This window comes from Mixophyes fleayi, chromosome 11 (assembly GCF_038048845.1).
Source record: "Mixophyes fleayi isolate aMixFle1 chromosome 11, aMixFle1.hap1, whole genome shotgun sequence".
Taxonomy (NCBI): Eukaryota; Metazoa; Chordata; class Amphibia; order Anura; family Limnodynastidae; genus Mixophyes; species Mixophyes fleayi.
The window spans coordinates 67,857,268-67,875,987 of NC_134412.1; the positions used below are offsets into that span (position 1 = coordinate 67,857,268).

Genomic DNA, 18,720 nt, shown 5'->3' on the forward strand with positions numbered 1-18,720 from the left:
GGTATATTTACTAAGCTGCTGGTTTGAAAAAGTGGGGATGTTGCCTATAGCAACCAATCAGATTCTAGCTTTCATTTATTTAGTACTTTCTACAAAATGACAGCTAGAATCTGATTGGTTGCTATAGGCAACATACCCACTTTTTCAAACCCGCAGCTTAGTAAATCTAGCCCTATGTCCTTTTTCTCTTTTCCAACATGTTTTTGAGAGATCTTAAACATCCTTGAAAGGAGAAGATCACATCTCATCTCAGCACAGATTCATTGAAAGTTCAATTTTGCAAAGCAAAGTTGAGCACATGTAACATGAGATTTACCTACTACACTATGAATGCATTTATAGTTATTCTTGCATGATAACCTTTACTGAAAACTGAACTGGGCACTATTAATGAGCACATAGCAAGTTCACCATAGGTGAGAATTATTCCAACTTAAACGATTCACATTTACAATTCTGGACAGTAGACTTGTGCCGAGAGATTCCTATTAAATACTGTGGATAAACTTGGAGGGGTTACACAAATGGGGTCTCCTTCAAGTACTGCATTGGAGGTGTCTTTAGATATAAGTGTGTATGGCAAAAATGGTCATACAAAATTAGATGTATACATTTGGATATTGTCTCCCTATTGTAAATTATTCTGTTCATTATAAATTTTTTAAGAGGTTCATCATTTTGCAATCTATGGGGGGTAACTATGCTGCAAATTTGTCGGCTGCACATTTATGCTGTGAATCTCCTGTTCCACCATGTCCCAAAGGTGCTGTACTGGACTGAGATCTGGGGACTGTGGAGGCCATTGGAGTACACTGAACTCATTGGCATGTTCCTGGAACCAGCTTCAGAGGACGTGTGCAAGGCGTGTTATCCTGCTGGAAGTAGTCATTAGTAGATGGGTAGACTGGCCAAAGGGATGCACATGGACAGCAAATATAGGCTGTGGCATTTAAATGACGCTCAATTGGTATTAAGGAGCCAAATGTGCGCATGAAAAGATTTCCACACCATCACACCACCACCAGCCTGCGTCGATGACACAATGCAGGATGAATCCATGGAAGTTGTGTACGCCAAATTCTGACCCTACCATCTGCATGTTGCAGCAGAAATCATTATTTGCCAGACCAGGCAATAGTATTTTAATCTTCAACTACTTCAACTGACTAGCATTGCATCGAGTTGCTGCCATATGATTGACTAATTAGGTATTTGCATTAACAAGCAGGTGTCCAGGTGTCCAAGAAAAGTTGCACCAAGTGTGTGTGTGTGTATATATATATATTTATATATATATATATATATATATATATATATATATATATATATTGCAAATTGGTTGCTTTTATATGTAACCATTTCAGTACATTTATTGTTCATAATTGAATCAAAGAGATTACTAAATATGAGATGTTTTATGCAACTGATATTTAACTTCAATTATAATATTTTGATTAAAAATGTTTACATCATTTAGACAAGCCTAATATATATGTTGTTTGATTCCTATGTTCTATATAATTTTATTACCGCAGGCCATTATTTGTTGTTCCTGTTGTAAATGTTCCCCACTATGTCTAATGTTAAGCTAGGTACACACTACAGAAATTTCGACCAACTTTTCATGCAGAGCGATTTTACATGCGACCGATGTTCCGATCACTCGGTCCATGGACTGCATACACACTAGCCTTGTTTAGGACGAGAAAGGGAAGAGCGGACGTCCCGTTAGCGACTTTTTACAGCCATGTTGTCGTGAGCAATGACTGTAATTTCATACTCACTGTTGTGGATCGGTCGGAAGTTTATACACAATACACAGCGGAAACGAGATTGGAACGAAAATATTAAACGGTACGACCAACCAAATGAGGCGACAATCGTCCATTTGGGCAGACTTTCGACCATCGTGTCACTGTACACACTGAACTGACTTTTGAACGAGCGGTCATGTGTCGGCTGATTTAGCCGATTATTGGTTGAAAACTGTGTAGTGTGTACCCAGCTTAACAAGGGAAAATACTTGTGCTTTCAGTTAAACTACATTTACAGTTTATTATTGCACTCTGTGAGATCTGAAGGCCACACAGGGACAGGACACATACGGCAGTAATCTCATCTAATTAAGACGAGGGAAGATATTATCTGCATCTCACTGGTCAATCTTTTTTTTTTTTTTGCCTCTAACCAACTCTAATTACAGCATCCTGATTCTATAAAGGTACCATCAACAGGCAAGTATCTGTAAACAATTTAACAACCTAATCTAATTATACCTTAAACTAATGTTCTGTAACCATTCTGAAATGGAAATCAACTGCAAATTACATTTTTATGGCCTTCTGAATTGGGGAATAATTGACAGTCATATGTTCTCATTCCTTTAAGCTTCTCCTGTCCTTGGAATAATAAAGGGAAGGAGGTATGAGGTTGGAGAGAGCGGCGGAGTCTGACAATATCTAGCGGAACACATAAACACATATGTAGAGGCAGTTGCCGCCAGTGCAGATGGTTACTTTATTTCTTTTCTTAATTAAACATACTTCGGTTTATACAGAATTGTATTCCTCTGAAAGAGATCTCAGACCCTCCAAATGCTCTTTCCCACCTGATACAAACTTATCCATTGTCAATCTTCACACTCGATTAATTATTGCAGTTACCTTAACTGATTTAATGAACTAATGGTAAAAAAAACACCCTTCTGATTCATTCATTATATTGTAGCCTGAGACTTTATACTACATACGCACAATTGGGTGGGATGCATCAGTGGGCAGCATAACCAGCAAACTGACCTCCCCCTATTCAGTGCGTGTGCAGGGAACAGTTAGCAGTTAGATCCATAGGCACAGCCTTCTGCACTACAGCGCACTTCCAAGCCTCCATGACATTATCTACAAAACAGAAGCATGCCTTTACCTCTATTACCTTTATACAGGTAATAATAAGATTTATCACTGCTCTGGAAGCCAATATATTTTATATCAATAAACTGTCAGTGTTCAAGAGTTAATTTTTTGAGAAAATAAGGAACATTTTGCATTGACACAATGGAATGTTATAGACGTTTGTTCTTTGTTCCTGGTCATACATGGGTTAGCTTTCTCATCTTGGGCCAGGGAGTCTCTTATTGTAGAGCGCCCCCGCAAATGTGGTCTATATTCAGGTCACAGTATTTTCATTCACACATCAGTGCACTTTATATGGAATGTATAATTGTTCTGACATATCTCTCACTTGCTCTCTGTGGTTACACAATGCATCAGTTGCCCTTTTTACAATCCCATAAGCACTTTCATGTATTATACAGGGATGTGTTTCTACTGAGCACATTAATCAGGTCATCTTATTTTTATTATAGTTTTGTGTCCATCAGGTAAGCTGGTGCTGCTTCCACCCACAACCACACAAAAAGAAAGGAAATACAACTAATAATTTTTTCAACTGTTTCAAGACTGACTGGAACTTCTGCTTTTACCTGGTCACATGACTCTCTGCAGCTATTTTGGTAAAAGAAATAGGACGCAATTTATGAAAGTGCAAAAATGTGCCCCTGCAATACGTCCCTATTCTCACAAATACACCTGTTCTGTGCATCTATTTAGCCACCTCGTACATAAGTACATGCACACCCAAGTTCCAGTATTGGCACTAACCCTGTAAAATAACTCTGCACCGTTTTTTGGTGGAAGGGAGTAAATATGTCAGTTCAAAAGTCTGCCTATAAACATTTAAACATACCGCCAAGCTGGCCAGATTTAGGCAGGACACTCCCAAATTGAGGGGTTTATCCTACTGTCCGGACCGTCGTACCTTTTCCCCAATGATCGGCATGTTGGGAGGTATATCCTGTTCACAGCTTTTCTGTGTAGCAGAGACAGAGTTATGGCCACATCCTACATGGCCACACCCTCATTGTGCAATGACAATGCCTCTTCTGTACTTGCACCATCGCAAATCCCGAATACAAAAGTTGGGAGGTATGCTTTAGGACCACCCATTCATTAAATTTAACATTTACATTTTTTCCCCTAAATGTATGTATTTAATAAATCATCATATCAAAGGGACAATGGGGCCTTTTTATCAATTCTAAAATCATGCAGAAACGTCTGCTACTGCAGGTTAGGCAAAATTAGATCATTGGGCAATTTAACATTATCCTTACGTAGGAGATATTATATATATCTCCTGCATTAGGCAAACTACCACAGAATACAGCAGACCCCACTATTCTCAATAGGGGCTGCTGTCTAGACCAATCTAGCAAGCTCCGAAAACTACACTTTTCGGAACTTGTCCCCAATTGCTAACGCCATCCAAAGAGACCGTAAGCCGTTCTATTCTGTGTGGAGAGCATCACAAGAGAGGGATCTTTGGAACCCAAGCCGGCAGGCTTCGTGCTCCTCTCCTCCCTTTTCTAACTAAACTGATTATTCTCACGCGCTGACCTAAGATCAGCGCATGAGAATCACACTTGTTGATACCACATAGTTATCATCTGGATAGTTTCTATCGAATATGCTGTCCTGGCATGAATTTTAATAAATAGACAAGAAAAGCGGCAATAAGGCATAATAATTTACGAAAAGATTTAGTGGTGGGTCATAAATAGACCTCACTGGAACTCTTATCCATTACAGGTGTCACTTTTGTGTGTTTGAATGTTTTTATTACACGTTGGCTATTTCTGTGCATATAAACAAACTTACTGATATTAATGTGCCCGGATCGAAAAAGAGTCAGCCCTATTTACAGTGTACGATGGCTCAGATAAGAGGGTACCGATCAAAAAAAGGTTATTTTCTGGGGATAAAGAGGCTCCGCAGCTGCCGCAAATGCAAATGTATCTTCTCCATCCAGAGACGAACCCTCCCAGGTCCCCTGCTCTGAAAGAAGCAGAGAGGGGGCCTGTTTCGAGCATACACAGCCAGCTCATGTCGTCACCATCTTGACATGCAGAACCATGCGCTCTGCTAAAGACGGGTGCATTTGTGCAAAAACAGGAATATGTTCCTAAATCACCTTTAAAAAGTTAATTTCAAAATAAAATATCAATAACATTAAGGGGATTCATGCGTTATTTAATCAGAAAATGATGCATCCATGTCAACTGGTTTGCGCCAAGTTTTAGAAAACATGTATAATCATATTTTAAAAACTTACAAATGTCCACTGTTGTGTTTTGTACGTTACATATACTGTACAAAAACACAGAAATAGTGTTGCTATGTGTCATTAGTCTAAATGAATGAAGAAAGGATGTGGAAATGAAAGAGTAAAAAACTTTATCAAATAAGGACGCCATCTTAAAAGAAGGCCCCCACAGGGACAGTCATCTTAAAAGACTGCATGGTGAAGCTGCTTTTCCGTGCAATGGATTTTCATAACAAACTCAATTTAACATAATCATTTCCAAATTCCTCAGCTTAGAGAAATTACTTGGCACTCGTATACATTGCAATATAGAAAAATCTATTAAAAAACGTTTGTTGCACAAAGTACTGAAGTCACGAATAGGAGGTATCAGGTTGCAGTTTATTCTTAGCAATGGTAAAGATGCCAAATACTGTGTTACATAAAAATTTGTAATTTTTATTTTGTGTTGACAGGCATGCGGTGGAGGGGACCTGACGTTGAGGTCCTTCCTAGCGGATGACCCCTCTATAAGAGCCAGTCTCCTGCCCTGACTGGTTCAGCTCCTTGTCTGTATTCACAAGGTAAGATACCTTGGATGATAGACAGAGTGAAGAGCCAGTCAGAGCAGGGGGTTGACCTGTTCTCTTATGGCCTGCCTGGCTCACCAATCCTCTTCCCTTTCCCATTCTCCTTTACCCTCCCTCCTGCTCCCCACCCACTCTCTCTCCCTATTCACTTTGCTTCTTCCCTTCCCTCCGTGTTGGCTAGCTCTCTCTCCATCCATCAGCATACATAAGGCGGGAAGCAGGAAGCAGAGAGATGGATCTGTCTCACATAAAAATCCTCTAGAGAAGACTAGAAAGTAAGTGTGATGGTGGCAGTATTAATATAATGTAGGAGAGGGGAGATATATGCAATGCAGTAAGGAGTATACATTTAATGTCAGGGCTATTAATGTAATGTAGCAGTTAGTAGGAGGCTATTAATGTAATATGTGGCTGTCGGGGGCTATTACTATATTGGAGGGGCTAACAATGTAATGTGTGGTGTCTATTAAATGTGGGGGCTAATAATTTAATGACAGAGCTGGTTTGGTGAAAGGAGTAAGGATGTCAAAAATATCGGTGTACTAATAATGGTTACCTCCACTATGAGATACATACACTTTAAATAACCCCATCAGTAAACCTTACCTTACACAGCATCCTGCAAAAGAATATATATTTAAAAGTACATCTCACACACACACAACAGCCTACCTCTTGCAGTGTACTTGTTTGGTGTTAATAAATGGGTATTTTTTTTCAGGGACCAATATCTTGGGACAGTTGATGAAAAAAACAGCAATACCCATAATAATCCCATCAAAATCAATCATATAATTATTGGGCTTGTGGTTTGATGATTGCTATCAACCAATTTGTATGGTCATCTTCTGACTGCACTAATAGGTTTATCTAGTCACTCGACCCACTATATGTGTGGCCCACTGGCAGGATTGACTGGTGTGTTGCCAGCTTTAGTTTCAGACAGTATAGATTATAGTTACTAAATATTGACAGTCTAAAAAATAACAATAAAAACATGAATAAAATGTTTCTAACTGAACTACGTTTTAGTGCTCATAATGGTAAATTATATATTTTGGTGCTCATGCTTGTACATACAGAACTTTTATCTTCTAGTAATAACCAGGTACCTGCATACCTAATAACACTGATTGACTGACAAATCAGGCCACGCTCCTAGTCACCCAAGCAACGCTCTGATCAGCCAGTGCCACTCCGACTTTGGGGCGTCACCATGTCTCTCTCCTCATTGGGACTGCCCCATGAAAGTCAGAACGGCTCATAGGCCTGTATATGTATTTTGTTCATTAACTCTGCCTTGGTTGAATACAATTAAGTGGCTAAGGGATCCCTTGATAAAAAAAACAATTCATGTGAATGTAGGCCACATACACTTGCCCTTTCCCCAGCAGAAATGAAGCTGAATTGTAAAGCGCTGATGGGTTTAAGTGGCAATCTGCAATTCTGCCTCTCTAGGTCTATGTGGCCGCTCCAGGGGGGTAAATTGATCAAGCTGCAGGTTTGAAAAAGTGGAGATGTTGCCTATTACAACCAATCAGATTCTAACTGTCATTTTGTAGATTGTACTAAATAAATGATAACTAGATTCTGATTGGTTGCTAAAGGCAACATCTCAACTGTTTCAAACCTGCAGCTTGATACATTTACCCCCAGGACTACTTATGACCCTGTTTACCATACAAGTAGACGCAGATATCTGTACAACTTCAAACCAAGTGTGATACTAGGTTACACACAAATCCCCACTAGCAGGGCTAAAGTACTACAGCAGGAAAGGTTTATGTTTAGTGAAAATTAGGTATTATTTACAGTAAAAATGAATTGTCTACAACAGGGTGAAACAAGCTGGGTTGGTGCAAGTCTGGTTAGGATTGAAAAAAAAACTATAGTACTAAAATAACACAATCTAATAGTTACATTTACATAATATTCATTTACACAATTAAGATGCTAATAGAAGAACATCCTCAAACAAAACTAAATGGGTTTTTTTCAGGAACTTGGCAAAGCAAAGTGAACTCTTTTCTGCACTTCAAACATATGCATATTAGGAAGTCCTACTGTAAGGCTATCAAGAAGCAGGAAGTCTACGCTCCTGGAGAGTCAGGGAGACTCCCAAGTTAGGGAGATACTCCTTGAATTCCTGAGACAGCAAGTTACTATCTCGCAAGGGAGCTTTACCTGCCTGTAAGATGGCATCAAGTCATGCCCACCCCAGTGAGCACTATGTGTCACCATGCACAGTGCTCCGCCCCATTCATGACACAAATGGCGTCATCAATGAAGTCACACTCACCTCTTTTCATATTTGACCTCTTCAGTCTTCCACAGGACTGGCATTACAAGTACGCAAGTATCCATATGCAGGTGAACATAATACAACTGCTTTCACCAGCTAGTTATCATATATAAAATCCCAAATATATTGACAAATAGTATATATCTTAGCCTAACCCAATAATAAAAGGGTTCTTGGCGCATGGTGGCTAAGTGGTTAGTACTTCTGCCTCACAGCACTGGCATCATGAGTTCAATTCCCAACTATGGCCTTATCTGTGTGGAGTTTGTATGTTCTCCCCGTGTTTGCGTGGGTTTCTTCCGGGTGCTCTGGTTTCCTATCACACTCCAAAAACATACTGGTAGGTTAATTGGCTGCTTACAAATTGACCTTAGTCTGTCTGTCTGTGTGTGTATGTTAGGGAATTTAGACTGTAAGCCCCAATGGGGCAGGGACTGATGTGAATGAGTTCTCTGTACAGTGCTGCGGAATTAGTGGCGCTATATAAATAAATTGTGATGATGATGATAATGTTATATCTATCTCTCTCTCTCTCTCTAATATATATATATATATATATATATATATATATATATATATATATATATATATATATCAAGTAATGCAACAAGAAACCTTTTAATATTGGGTTAGGCTTAGAGGCCCTTTAATGTTTGTTTATCAATATATGTAACCTCTTGATAAGATACAAGCGCTGTGTGATTTTGAAAGAAAAACACAGAGAATAATGGACGTTTCAATAATTCAAAAAGTCTAGTAAATGTCATGGTAAGTGATATGAATTATGTAGCCTGAACAAACCTATTTAAAGAATCATAAGCCCTACAGTAGCAATGGTGGATTTTATGTGTGTGCTGTAGGATAACTGGCTTAGGGATTTATATTAATAATCTATTTTTAAAAGGATCTATAGTTACTAAAATTATTCCAAGCTTTTTGCATCTTAAAAGTACTCTCGGGACTGCAATGTCTACATTCATTGAAATACTTCCATAAAACAGAGGTGGGCAATCTGTGGGTGAGCGCTCTTATTGTAGTCCCAAATTATGTATACTGGATGCACAGAGTGTCACATATACAGTACATTGTATTGGGAGCTGCCTCTTGTAGGGTTCTATAACTATAACACTGATGCTTGGGATCCCAGAACAATGGCACACTTACACTTACCCTAAATATACAAACATTTTAGCTTCAACGTTTGAGCAACCCCACTGGCATTAGTCTGAGTGGAAGTTGGACCTTGCCTCCCCCCCCCCCCCCCACCTGAGGAGGACTTTTGTCAAGAGATCAGGGAATGAATATCCCATGCCTCGATATCGACTTTAATTGAGGGAATAGCATATAGTGTATTGGAGGTAGTATAGCCCCGATAAATTAAGCAAAATGTTTTCCACGTCTGATCCAGCTTGCTGGAGAAACTGTGGCCACAGGGGAAACTTCTGTCATATATGATGGACCAGCCCCAAGATATCCCTGTTTTGGGAGAAGATTCACAGACTCCTTAACTCTCTGATGGAGACCTTGATCCCTAAAGATCTGAGGATTTCTCTTACTATTCCTAAGGTTTATCTAAACATTCCATAAAATTGGATATGTATATCCAAATCAGCTATTGCATCCATCTGGGAACAGGCTGACCCGCCACCCCTTTCAGTGGTTAATAAAGGCATCTGGCATGTTCCATGCATGGAGAAAACCACATATTACCTCCATGCCAGACCAGACCTCTTTATAAAAGTCTCAGCCACATGGCTCTTCAGGGAAGGTCAAAACCGCCCCTCCCACCATTATCCCTTCACTCACTTCATTGAATTCTCATCTTCCCCTTTATCCATTCCTCTCCTCTTAATTGGAGCTATGGTCCTCTCCTTTCTCAGCCAACACTCACTATGCAAATACTTCCCTGCTCTGTGATAACATCGCTTACCTTCTTTTTCATTTACCTATTGTTGGTTTAAATGTAATACCTGAATTGTTTTCTTCCAAATGTGTACGTTGTGTATCTACTTCTTTCTCATTTACCATTGTTTGAACTTTTCACTTGTATCCATTAAAATGAAAAGGAAAAATTGGCACCTTTTCACAATTAACAGCATCTTTTTACACTATATTAACCAAAAAATGAATTTATTTTCAAGGTAGTATGCTTTTAGTTTGTTCCTACAAATGCCAACTTGTTAAAAATGACCTACTCTCTTAAACGTGTCATTAATGCTTTTTGCAAATTCTTTATTTTCAGAACACCATGGGCCTTATTCATTAAGGAGCGTGAATGCCGATACGTGCCATATTTTTTGTAAAATCATACTACGCATGCCCAGAACCGGATCATACGTCAGTGAACGCAGCAACGTCCACTTCATCTTCAAACGCTAAGGACCTTAATACAGCCTATGATTTCAGGGGTGGAACGGGGAGGGGACTGGGCGTATACACATAGTAAATTTAAAGCAGTATCTGATTCAAGCGTTGGGCATCTCAGCGGTATGTGATTTTCAGTTGTATCACTTGCATCAGCTACAGGTCTATGTAAGTGACGATTACTAGTGATGCCGGCTATGTATGTACGCTAGAGCATGTGTTTGCAACCAGGGACAACTGTAAAAATGTATTTTAAGTACAGTAGATGACATTAAAATATTAATAAATGTATATTATGGGGGGGGGGGTGAAGAAAAAACCCTTTGTTTATTTTTTAATGTTTTGTCATCACAATATTAACAGATGACAATCATTGAAAATGTCTTTTTTTGCTGTACATTCTTTTGTGACTTTATATTCCACATATATATTGGACGCATCCTGCAGTCTATTGTCTGTTTGCAGACCTAGAGCAGACCTAGATCTGCATTCACTCACAGACGTTTCTTCAGATCCGCTTCTTATTGAATAAGGATGTGCGCATGCTCGTTATACGTGCATATTTTTTTTTTTAGAAAACTCACCTCACGTTCATTTAGCATTTGTTAATGAATCAGGCCCCAGGTGTTCTTACCTCCAGAACTTAAGAATATGTGATTTTGAGCCAAATATATTTTGTTCCAAGCCTTGGTCTGTCTGTATGGTCCACCCAGGTGCAGGGCCGGATTTACCATTAGGCAACCTAGGCAATTGCCTAGGGCCCAGCGGTCCTTAGAGGGCCCTCCCAGGGCCGGCGGTGAGACCAACCTTTAAAAATGGGCCGCTACTTATGGGCCAGTGCTATGTGCTTGCCCCCCCTGGGCTAAAGTCTGCCAGCCAGCCCCTGAATAGGGCTATATGTTATGCTAAAAAACTATAGTGCTATGGATTTTTTCATGGAGGGGGCCCCAAACCAGTATCTTGCCTAGGGCCCCATAAGGTCTAAATCCGGTTCTGCCCAGGTGCACGCTTACCCCCTGCTCTTGGAAGATGCCTCTGCAACTTAGAAGTGCAGCTAGGTGGGCACAGAGGCAGAACAAACACCACAGAAGCACTGTGCAAAAGTGTAAATGTCACATCAAAATCTAACCTCCAAACCCTTTTAATAAAATAAGCTTTTGTATTTTTCTTGTTTATGGCTTAAATTAATCATGCACGTGAGTGAGTGGACATTGGGACTTCCTGGAAATGGACTTCTATGCTAAAGAGCGACATGAAGGCGCAAAGTGTATCCCATTGTAAGTATAGGAGAAGACCTGAAATCCTCCAGCCCTGACCTTGTGCAAAATTCAAGTCCATTTGCAGTATGGAAATGGTGGTCTGTCCTCTCCAAAAAATGTACACTTCAGCAATCTCGCTCTGCATTAGGAAATTGTATTTCTGTTCTGCTCTGCAAAATGAGGGGAACCTGTCCTCCTACTTCATATTTTACAAGGAACACCTTCACCCCACTCAACAGCCACACTGCTACCACATATCAAATATCTTGAGGTCCATCAAAGCATTATAGTCCATAGTTGTGATGTTGCTATTGATTATGCAATGTAATACACAGGTACAGCATCAGAAGTATTGATGAAGATTAAAATTGAACCAAGCTGTATATTTAGACTATGTAATAAGAAACAAAATTTATTATGCTCTAACCAATGATTAGTTGGAGGCGATGGTGCTTCAAATATAATCAATTAAAATTAAATTATAGCAGTGATTAAACTACATGTTTCCTCTATAAAGATGGTGCTACCAAAAGGGATTGCCGTGGATTTTCTCAACTTGTTAAATGAAGTAATAGAACAGAAGTGTTAGCATTGATCTGTATTATTATTTGACAATACACGTATATAAAGATGTTAGCTAGCAATTTGTGCCATATTCATTAGAAACAAGTTACAACTGAAAAACTACTATGGGCTTTACAAGTCTTCTCAGACACCACAAAACTCTTCAGTGATGTGTAATACCTTTATAATACACATGTGATTCTAATATAGCATGAATTCCAGGAAATAATAGAGTGAGATATGATGTCATTGCTTATAATCAGTGAGCTCTGATTGGTTACAGAAAGGCCCGGAAGGCCAAATGGACCCACAGAGTGCCAGTTCCTTAGACATGACCTAGTAAATATCATATCTAAACTCAAGGCCGCCAAGAAGCATTTCGGGCCTTGGTACAGCAACTTCATGGGGCTCTTCCATAGCCGAAGTGGGTGTGACCACACCACGCTGGTGGCTCCTCCCACTACACAGGCAGATCAGGGCCCCCAGGCAGCAGTCCCCCCGCTCTTCCCTCTCAGTTCCCGTGTATAAACGTAACTGTTTTATTCTACGAGGAGAGCAGACTTTTCAATCATAATTGCAGTCATAATCACAGATTTAATAGCAGAAATGTTATAGAAAAACCAGCGCCTTTGTACCACAGTTCTTAAGTAATGAATATAGAAAAGTTGCATTTTGCTGTAAAGAAGACACTGACATTGTATGCTAACAATGTGTACTAGCTTAGTATACATTTTCACTAAACCTGTAGCACCCAATCAAATGAGCTTGTATTTGCCTTCGGCAAGTAAAACAAAGGCAACAGATTTCTCATTGGCTGCTATTGTTTAGCCCCTATTGGTGTACGCTAAGCGTCTATTATTTGAATACTACACCAGAACAGACTATGATATGTGTGCTTTCAGTTCACGTGTACCATTAACTAAACACAGAGAAGTAGGTATTTTGCAGACTGAACCAATACAGCCTATCAACTCTCTAGGGATGAGTGACATTACTGAGGCAAATTTTGCCTGATTGATCACACTGGTTCCTAGAGAATTGATAGGCTCCATTCTCATTGAGATTACGGGTTATATTTACTAAACTGCGGGTTTGAAAAAGTGGAGATGTTGCCTATAGCAACCAATTAGATTCTAGCTGTCATTTTGTAGAATGTACTAAAGAAATGATAGAATCTGATTGGTTGCTATAGGCAACATCCCCACTTTTTCAAACCCGCAGCTTAGTAAATCTAGCCCTAAGACTGCATTCTGGTTAATATTAGTTCACCCCACAAACGACTGCCTCCACTGAGTGTAGGCAAAAGCTGAAATTTAATAACGTGAGGTAAACAGCACAAGCTTCCTGTAAGCCAGAATAACCAATCATATATTAGTTTAAATTAGTACAGTATAATGCATTGTTAATGCAAATATCTGATTGGCTGCTATGAGTTACAGGACATATGGCTAGTTTGTACCATGCTATAAAATAAGCCAGATAGTTTTATATCTTTTACTTATTATACCTAAAACCAAGATCCTTCATAGTTCTGTATCTATTGTTCTCTGGATCCTCCCCTCTCGGCAGAGTTGCACTTTGAACTGCACTTGTGCAATGTATATGTGTCTATGAGATATTTTCCCTAACATTTTTTTTCTTGAACTTGTTATACCAACCAAGCTTGTTTTGAGTGTTAAAATATATAAACTAAAGGGCAATCTACAACTATCCTCTTATCACTATCATCATGGGTTAAGTCAGGCAGCGTGGTTCTGGAATATAGCTAAGGGTTAGGTGACTCTTTCTGAGTATAGCATTTCACAGCTAATTGGTTTTATACCTCTTGTTTCTGGGGTCGTGTCCACGAAGCCTGGAGAGAACAGATATAAAAACACAACAAACACAGAAAGCAATAAAACATTTTTTGTGGTTATTGTATGTGCTGAGTTATGTTACAGTTGGCTGTCCGTGCAATGCATGCAGTTACATGAATAGCGTAGGTGAGGCTTCTACAACCTGGTGCTCTCTAGCAGGAAGTGAACTACAAGGCCCAGCATGTGACGTCAGTTAGTGACTGGCAAGGCATGCTGGGACCTATAGTTAAACAACAGTTGGAGGGCGCTAGGATGCCTACCTTTTATTTTAGGTTACTGGACAACACATCCTTTCAATGCAACAATTAGTAAATCTCGCATATAAGAAGAGCATAATTTTACTGTATTGATGTTGACCACTAAAGCAGCAGTACTCTGCAGGCATTAATATAGCAATTCCCCCCATGGAAGTACATTCAGATACAGGAAAGAAGTGACTTTATTGCCGGGTTTCCATCAAAATGTCTAGAACAGCTATTACACACATTAAAGGGAACTGACCTACTTTTTGAATGAGCCCATAGGAGATGCTTAACAAAACAGCATGTTACAGAAAAATGCAAAGAGCCCTTCATATGTGGTGCTTATATGTAGAAGTAGACTAGTACACAAGTTGCCTAATCAATGCCCTAGCTTGAGCAATACTATAAATATAGTATATTTTTGTTATCAATTGGAGTGGAGACAGAAGGTACAGCCACTTTTTCATATAAGAAACATATTAAAGGGCCCATTAAGGCTTAGGGCTTTTCGGTGAATACACTGGTAACGTGAGTGACCAGACTCGGCCTATTAAGATGTACTGAGAAATCACAGTGCTATGCACTTTCAGACAAGTAATTATTTGCTGTTTGAGTTGTTGTAAGCCACTACTGTATATTCCAACATACTGTATAATAATTACAGTAAATTTTGAAAGAAATTTAGACAAAGCAAAAACTTAAACTGGAGGAGGATAGACTAGGACTCCCATATGTCCTGGTTTTATCAGAAAAGGACAAACTTTTATTTTCCTAGAATTCAGATTCCTAATTAAGATAGTTTACAAGAGTGTGAGGTGAGAGCTTCCTATGCATTGATACCGACAGTACTGCTGCTTAATCTGATTCTTAACTTAATCCATAAACTGCGGCAGTGAATGGGGTTACGACCCTGGATGCTACATTCCAGATTTTGGAAGCCGTTATGAGTTACTGTAACACATTTTAAACTTGAACATGCACAAGCAGTTACTGGTAACACCATGCACACATTCAGATCGAGTACACGCAATAATGCCATGCTGCTCCACATTACATGCAGGGAAAGCAATGGATTGTCATTTCTACCTAGAAAAACACAAAGCACCCAGCTTATGTCTATGAGTACAATCAAGGCAGTAACACTCATCAATAGTCTGTAAGGGAAGGGAATGAGGGCCATGTATAAAAGTAGAGTAAAGACTGGACAAAAGTCATGAAATTACAAGTAAAAAGACAGAAGTAGCACATTTGTTAGATCACTGATCAAAAGTGCTGACAAATGTGATCGCTTAAGGACCGGTGTAAAGTTAAACTGGTTTCTCAACTATGATGTCATATAATAGTATAATAATAATAATAATAATAATAATAATAATAATAATAATAATAATAATGTAATAGATGGCTACGGGCTCATACACACGCGCATTTCTGATGAACAGTAGTTACTTGCGTTCAGCAGGGCTCATTTACAATAGAGCAGCGGGATAAAGCTGTTTTTTCTCTTTGCAATGTCATGCATTTTCCTTTGTAAAATCACAGTTTGGAAGTATCGCTCTAGATAATGGATAAATCTGTATAATGATGTAGTGACAACTGTGTGCCACATGCAGCACAGACACAATGTCTGCACTTTAGATATTTAAAGGAGTTTCATGGGTTGGAGATACAATGGAGTTTGGAGGTACAAAGCTTCTGAACCATACAACGACCATGTTTATAAAAAGCTCCACGATGGTGCCATTTTTAAATGGGATGCCGTTTGCGTTCACAGACCAATGTATTACAATATTGAAATCACCACAGGTATAACACTCAAAATAAAGGCAACCCATCGTCTATTTTATAAGTTACTTAATATTATAACGGACATCATATAAACAGTTTGCTGGAAGAAATTAGGGAAATGTATTGAACAATAGGGAAGTCCAAATAGGACGGTCATCATTACTTTTAAAGTGCTGTGCAATATGGATACAAAAACTTTCCGGCAAACTGTCAAATCAGTTATATGCTGGAGTTGTGTGCATTGGGTGTAAAGGCAAGAGCAACAATGCAAGGCAAGAGGCGAAACTCTACACTGATGACTCCGGTGTTAACCAATCCTGTCTTTACACTTGCCTATTTGTGAAAGGATCACGCAGGTTTTTGGCGGCAGCTTTGAATTATTTCAATAAATATTTGATACACTTTAATAGCAAATGAGAGCGTGGTGAAAGCAGGTAACCAAATAAATGTACAGGAACGCGTCTATGTGAACAAGCCCTTATACTAGTAGTTTCAGAACAACATCATCTTACCAGAGAAGCCTGAAAAAACAAGAACTCTCTTTGCACGACTCTTTATACATGCCCCCCTCCCAAGTGTAATAGTTGCCCAGGGTCTCAGTCTAACAGTATTCTATTTTTCACTGCAAACGACATGAACTACCGCCAAGCTTTTCAGACAAGGTCTTTACTGAACAGTGTAGGGGAGGTCATAATCTGGCCTTGTTAGCCGTAGTTTGAACTTTGATGGCTTCCATGTATATGTTTCTAACTGATTAAAACACTGCTTGTGTTATTGTCTGGCCAGTGGTATTTAAGGCATTTTAGAGGAATGCTGTAATGTGGAAGACAGATACAAGAATATGAGGATGACTGTTTGTGCTGTGACAAATGCCATTGAAAACTTGCAGAAACTAAACAAAAAAAAATCACCTAAATATGTGTTTCTACTTCACGAATAAAAAGAAAAAAACTAAATAAAAAAAGAATCAACTTAAGATGAATTTGTGCAAACTTTATTAGTTATTCTTATTGTTCCTTGGTGAATCAAATATAGGTTTTACCCACATTCAATCTAACTGCATGTGTCACGTAAAAAGGTTGTTTTTCTTTCAAATCCCTCTTCTGATTTTAAAGTTTGAAACTAAACCAGATAATATTTAGCAATACTTTCCCCAATTATCCAATGGCAATAGTCACAAGCAGAAATTAAATGTAAAATCAGCTCTCAATGGCTTCAAACCATCAGCTTGGAAGAATGACTCCAACTGGTAAATGACTGATCAAAACAAACAAATTTAATGATTGCATTGTCATTAAAACTAAGGTCAGATTGTTCTGACCCATCCCACAAATGTATATAAATAAATATAGAAAAAAATAATTTTGACTTGCATTATGTTGTCCATCAGAACATATGTGTAAATGCGTATTTAGCAATCTACATATCTTAAATAAAATTACCTGTGGTACCTAAGCACTGGAAATAGTAGTACTACCTCTATAAGTTGGTATTCACCATTTTTCCTTGCTTTGTTTCTTCAGGTTGTTATTAATGATTTATCATTTTGCACAATGTCATGGCAACCACAGTCACATGGCACAAGATGTATTGAGCAGATTGGCTTTGAAACACCCCTCCGAGCTCTATCTGCTCTGTGCAATGTAACATACTTCCCTTCCTCCTATGCTATCTGCCTTCACATGATGTGCTTAGAACTGTGACACTGTGTCTATGTAATTGGCAGCCATATTTTGTAACCTCCAGAGAAACTTTAAAAAGGGGATAATGATTTGTAGGACCGCTAAGAAAAATGACTATCAGATGCATGCTTAAAAGGTACTTAACTTCCTATATGAAGAAATATTAAATAAACCTTCTATGTGGTATTACTGCTTTAAAAGGTAACCTGCTGCTTGAATAATCTCAATTATGAAATAAATATTGCCAAAAACAAACTACTGTACATTACCTATAACTTTTTCTCGTAAATTATTATGGATTAATAAAATATTTTCTCACTAATCCATACACACTGCTGTGCTTTATGAAGATACTTTATAAGGCATATTTACACAATATGTTCTTGTTTAAAAGTTTGGATCAGTCAGTGGGCAGCCATCATTCTTTGCAAACATCTGGTTTAATCTTCCATAGAGAGCTGAGGAAATGGTGTGAGATAAACAGATCATTAAATGTGGTCTTCTTTGTCCCCGTGGCTCTTCTTTTCGCAGATTTTCCAAAAATAATACCTCAAATGATTAGCAGAAACACAACACGTGCAGTAACATGTGGACATTTTGGATGGGACAGGCACTCAGAAAACACACTACGCAACAAGACAATCAAAACACATGGACTGTATTAATACAGAGGCTATAACTACACCTAGCATAAAAAGACCTTGATATTATCATCTTATTTCAACTTCTTATTGGCTACGGTACATTATTGCTTCTGTAAGCAACATCTGATCAACTAAAAATGTGATGCTCTTAACGTAAAGAATTTATGGACAGAAGATTCCTCAAACACCAATCATTTTTCAATCCAATCTTTGTTTCCACAATATTAACAATTGCGAGAAAATTCTATAAGCCCTGTTACACCTATTCTTGCCATCCTCAGTAACATAAT

General features: G+C 38.7%; 1 protein-coding gene across 7 annotated transcripts in view; it reads right to left on the reverse strand.

Moving 5' to 3' along the window:
* NCAM1 (neural cell adhesion molecule 1) overlaps positions 1 to 18,720 on the reverse strand; it is a 268,171-nt gene that overhangs the window by 66,698 nt on the left and 182,753 nt on the right. For 5 of the 7 annotated variants that reach the window (XM_075191349.1, XM_075191348.1, XM_075191351.1 and 2 more), the window contains exon 9: positions 14,041 to 14,070. The exons of the other annotated variants lie outside the window; for them this stretch is intronic. In XM_075191349.1, the coding sequence (XP_075047450.1) occupies positions 14,041 to 14,070 (30 nt within the window). The remainder of the gene's footprint in view (positions 1 to 14,040; positions 14,071 to 18,720) is intronic. 7 annotated transcript variants of the gene reach the window in all.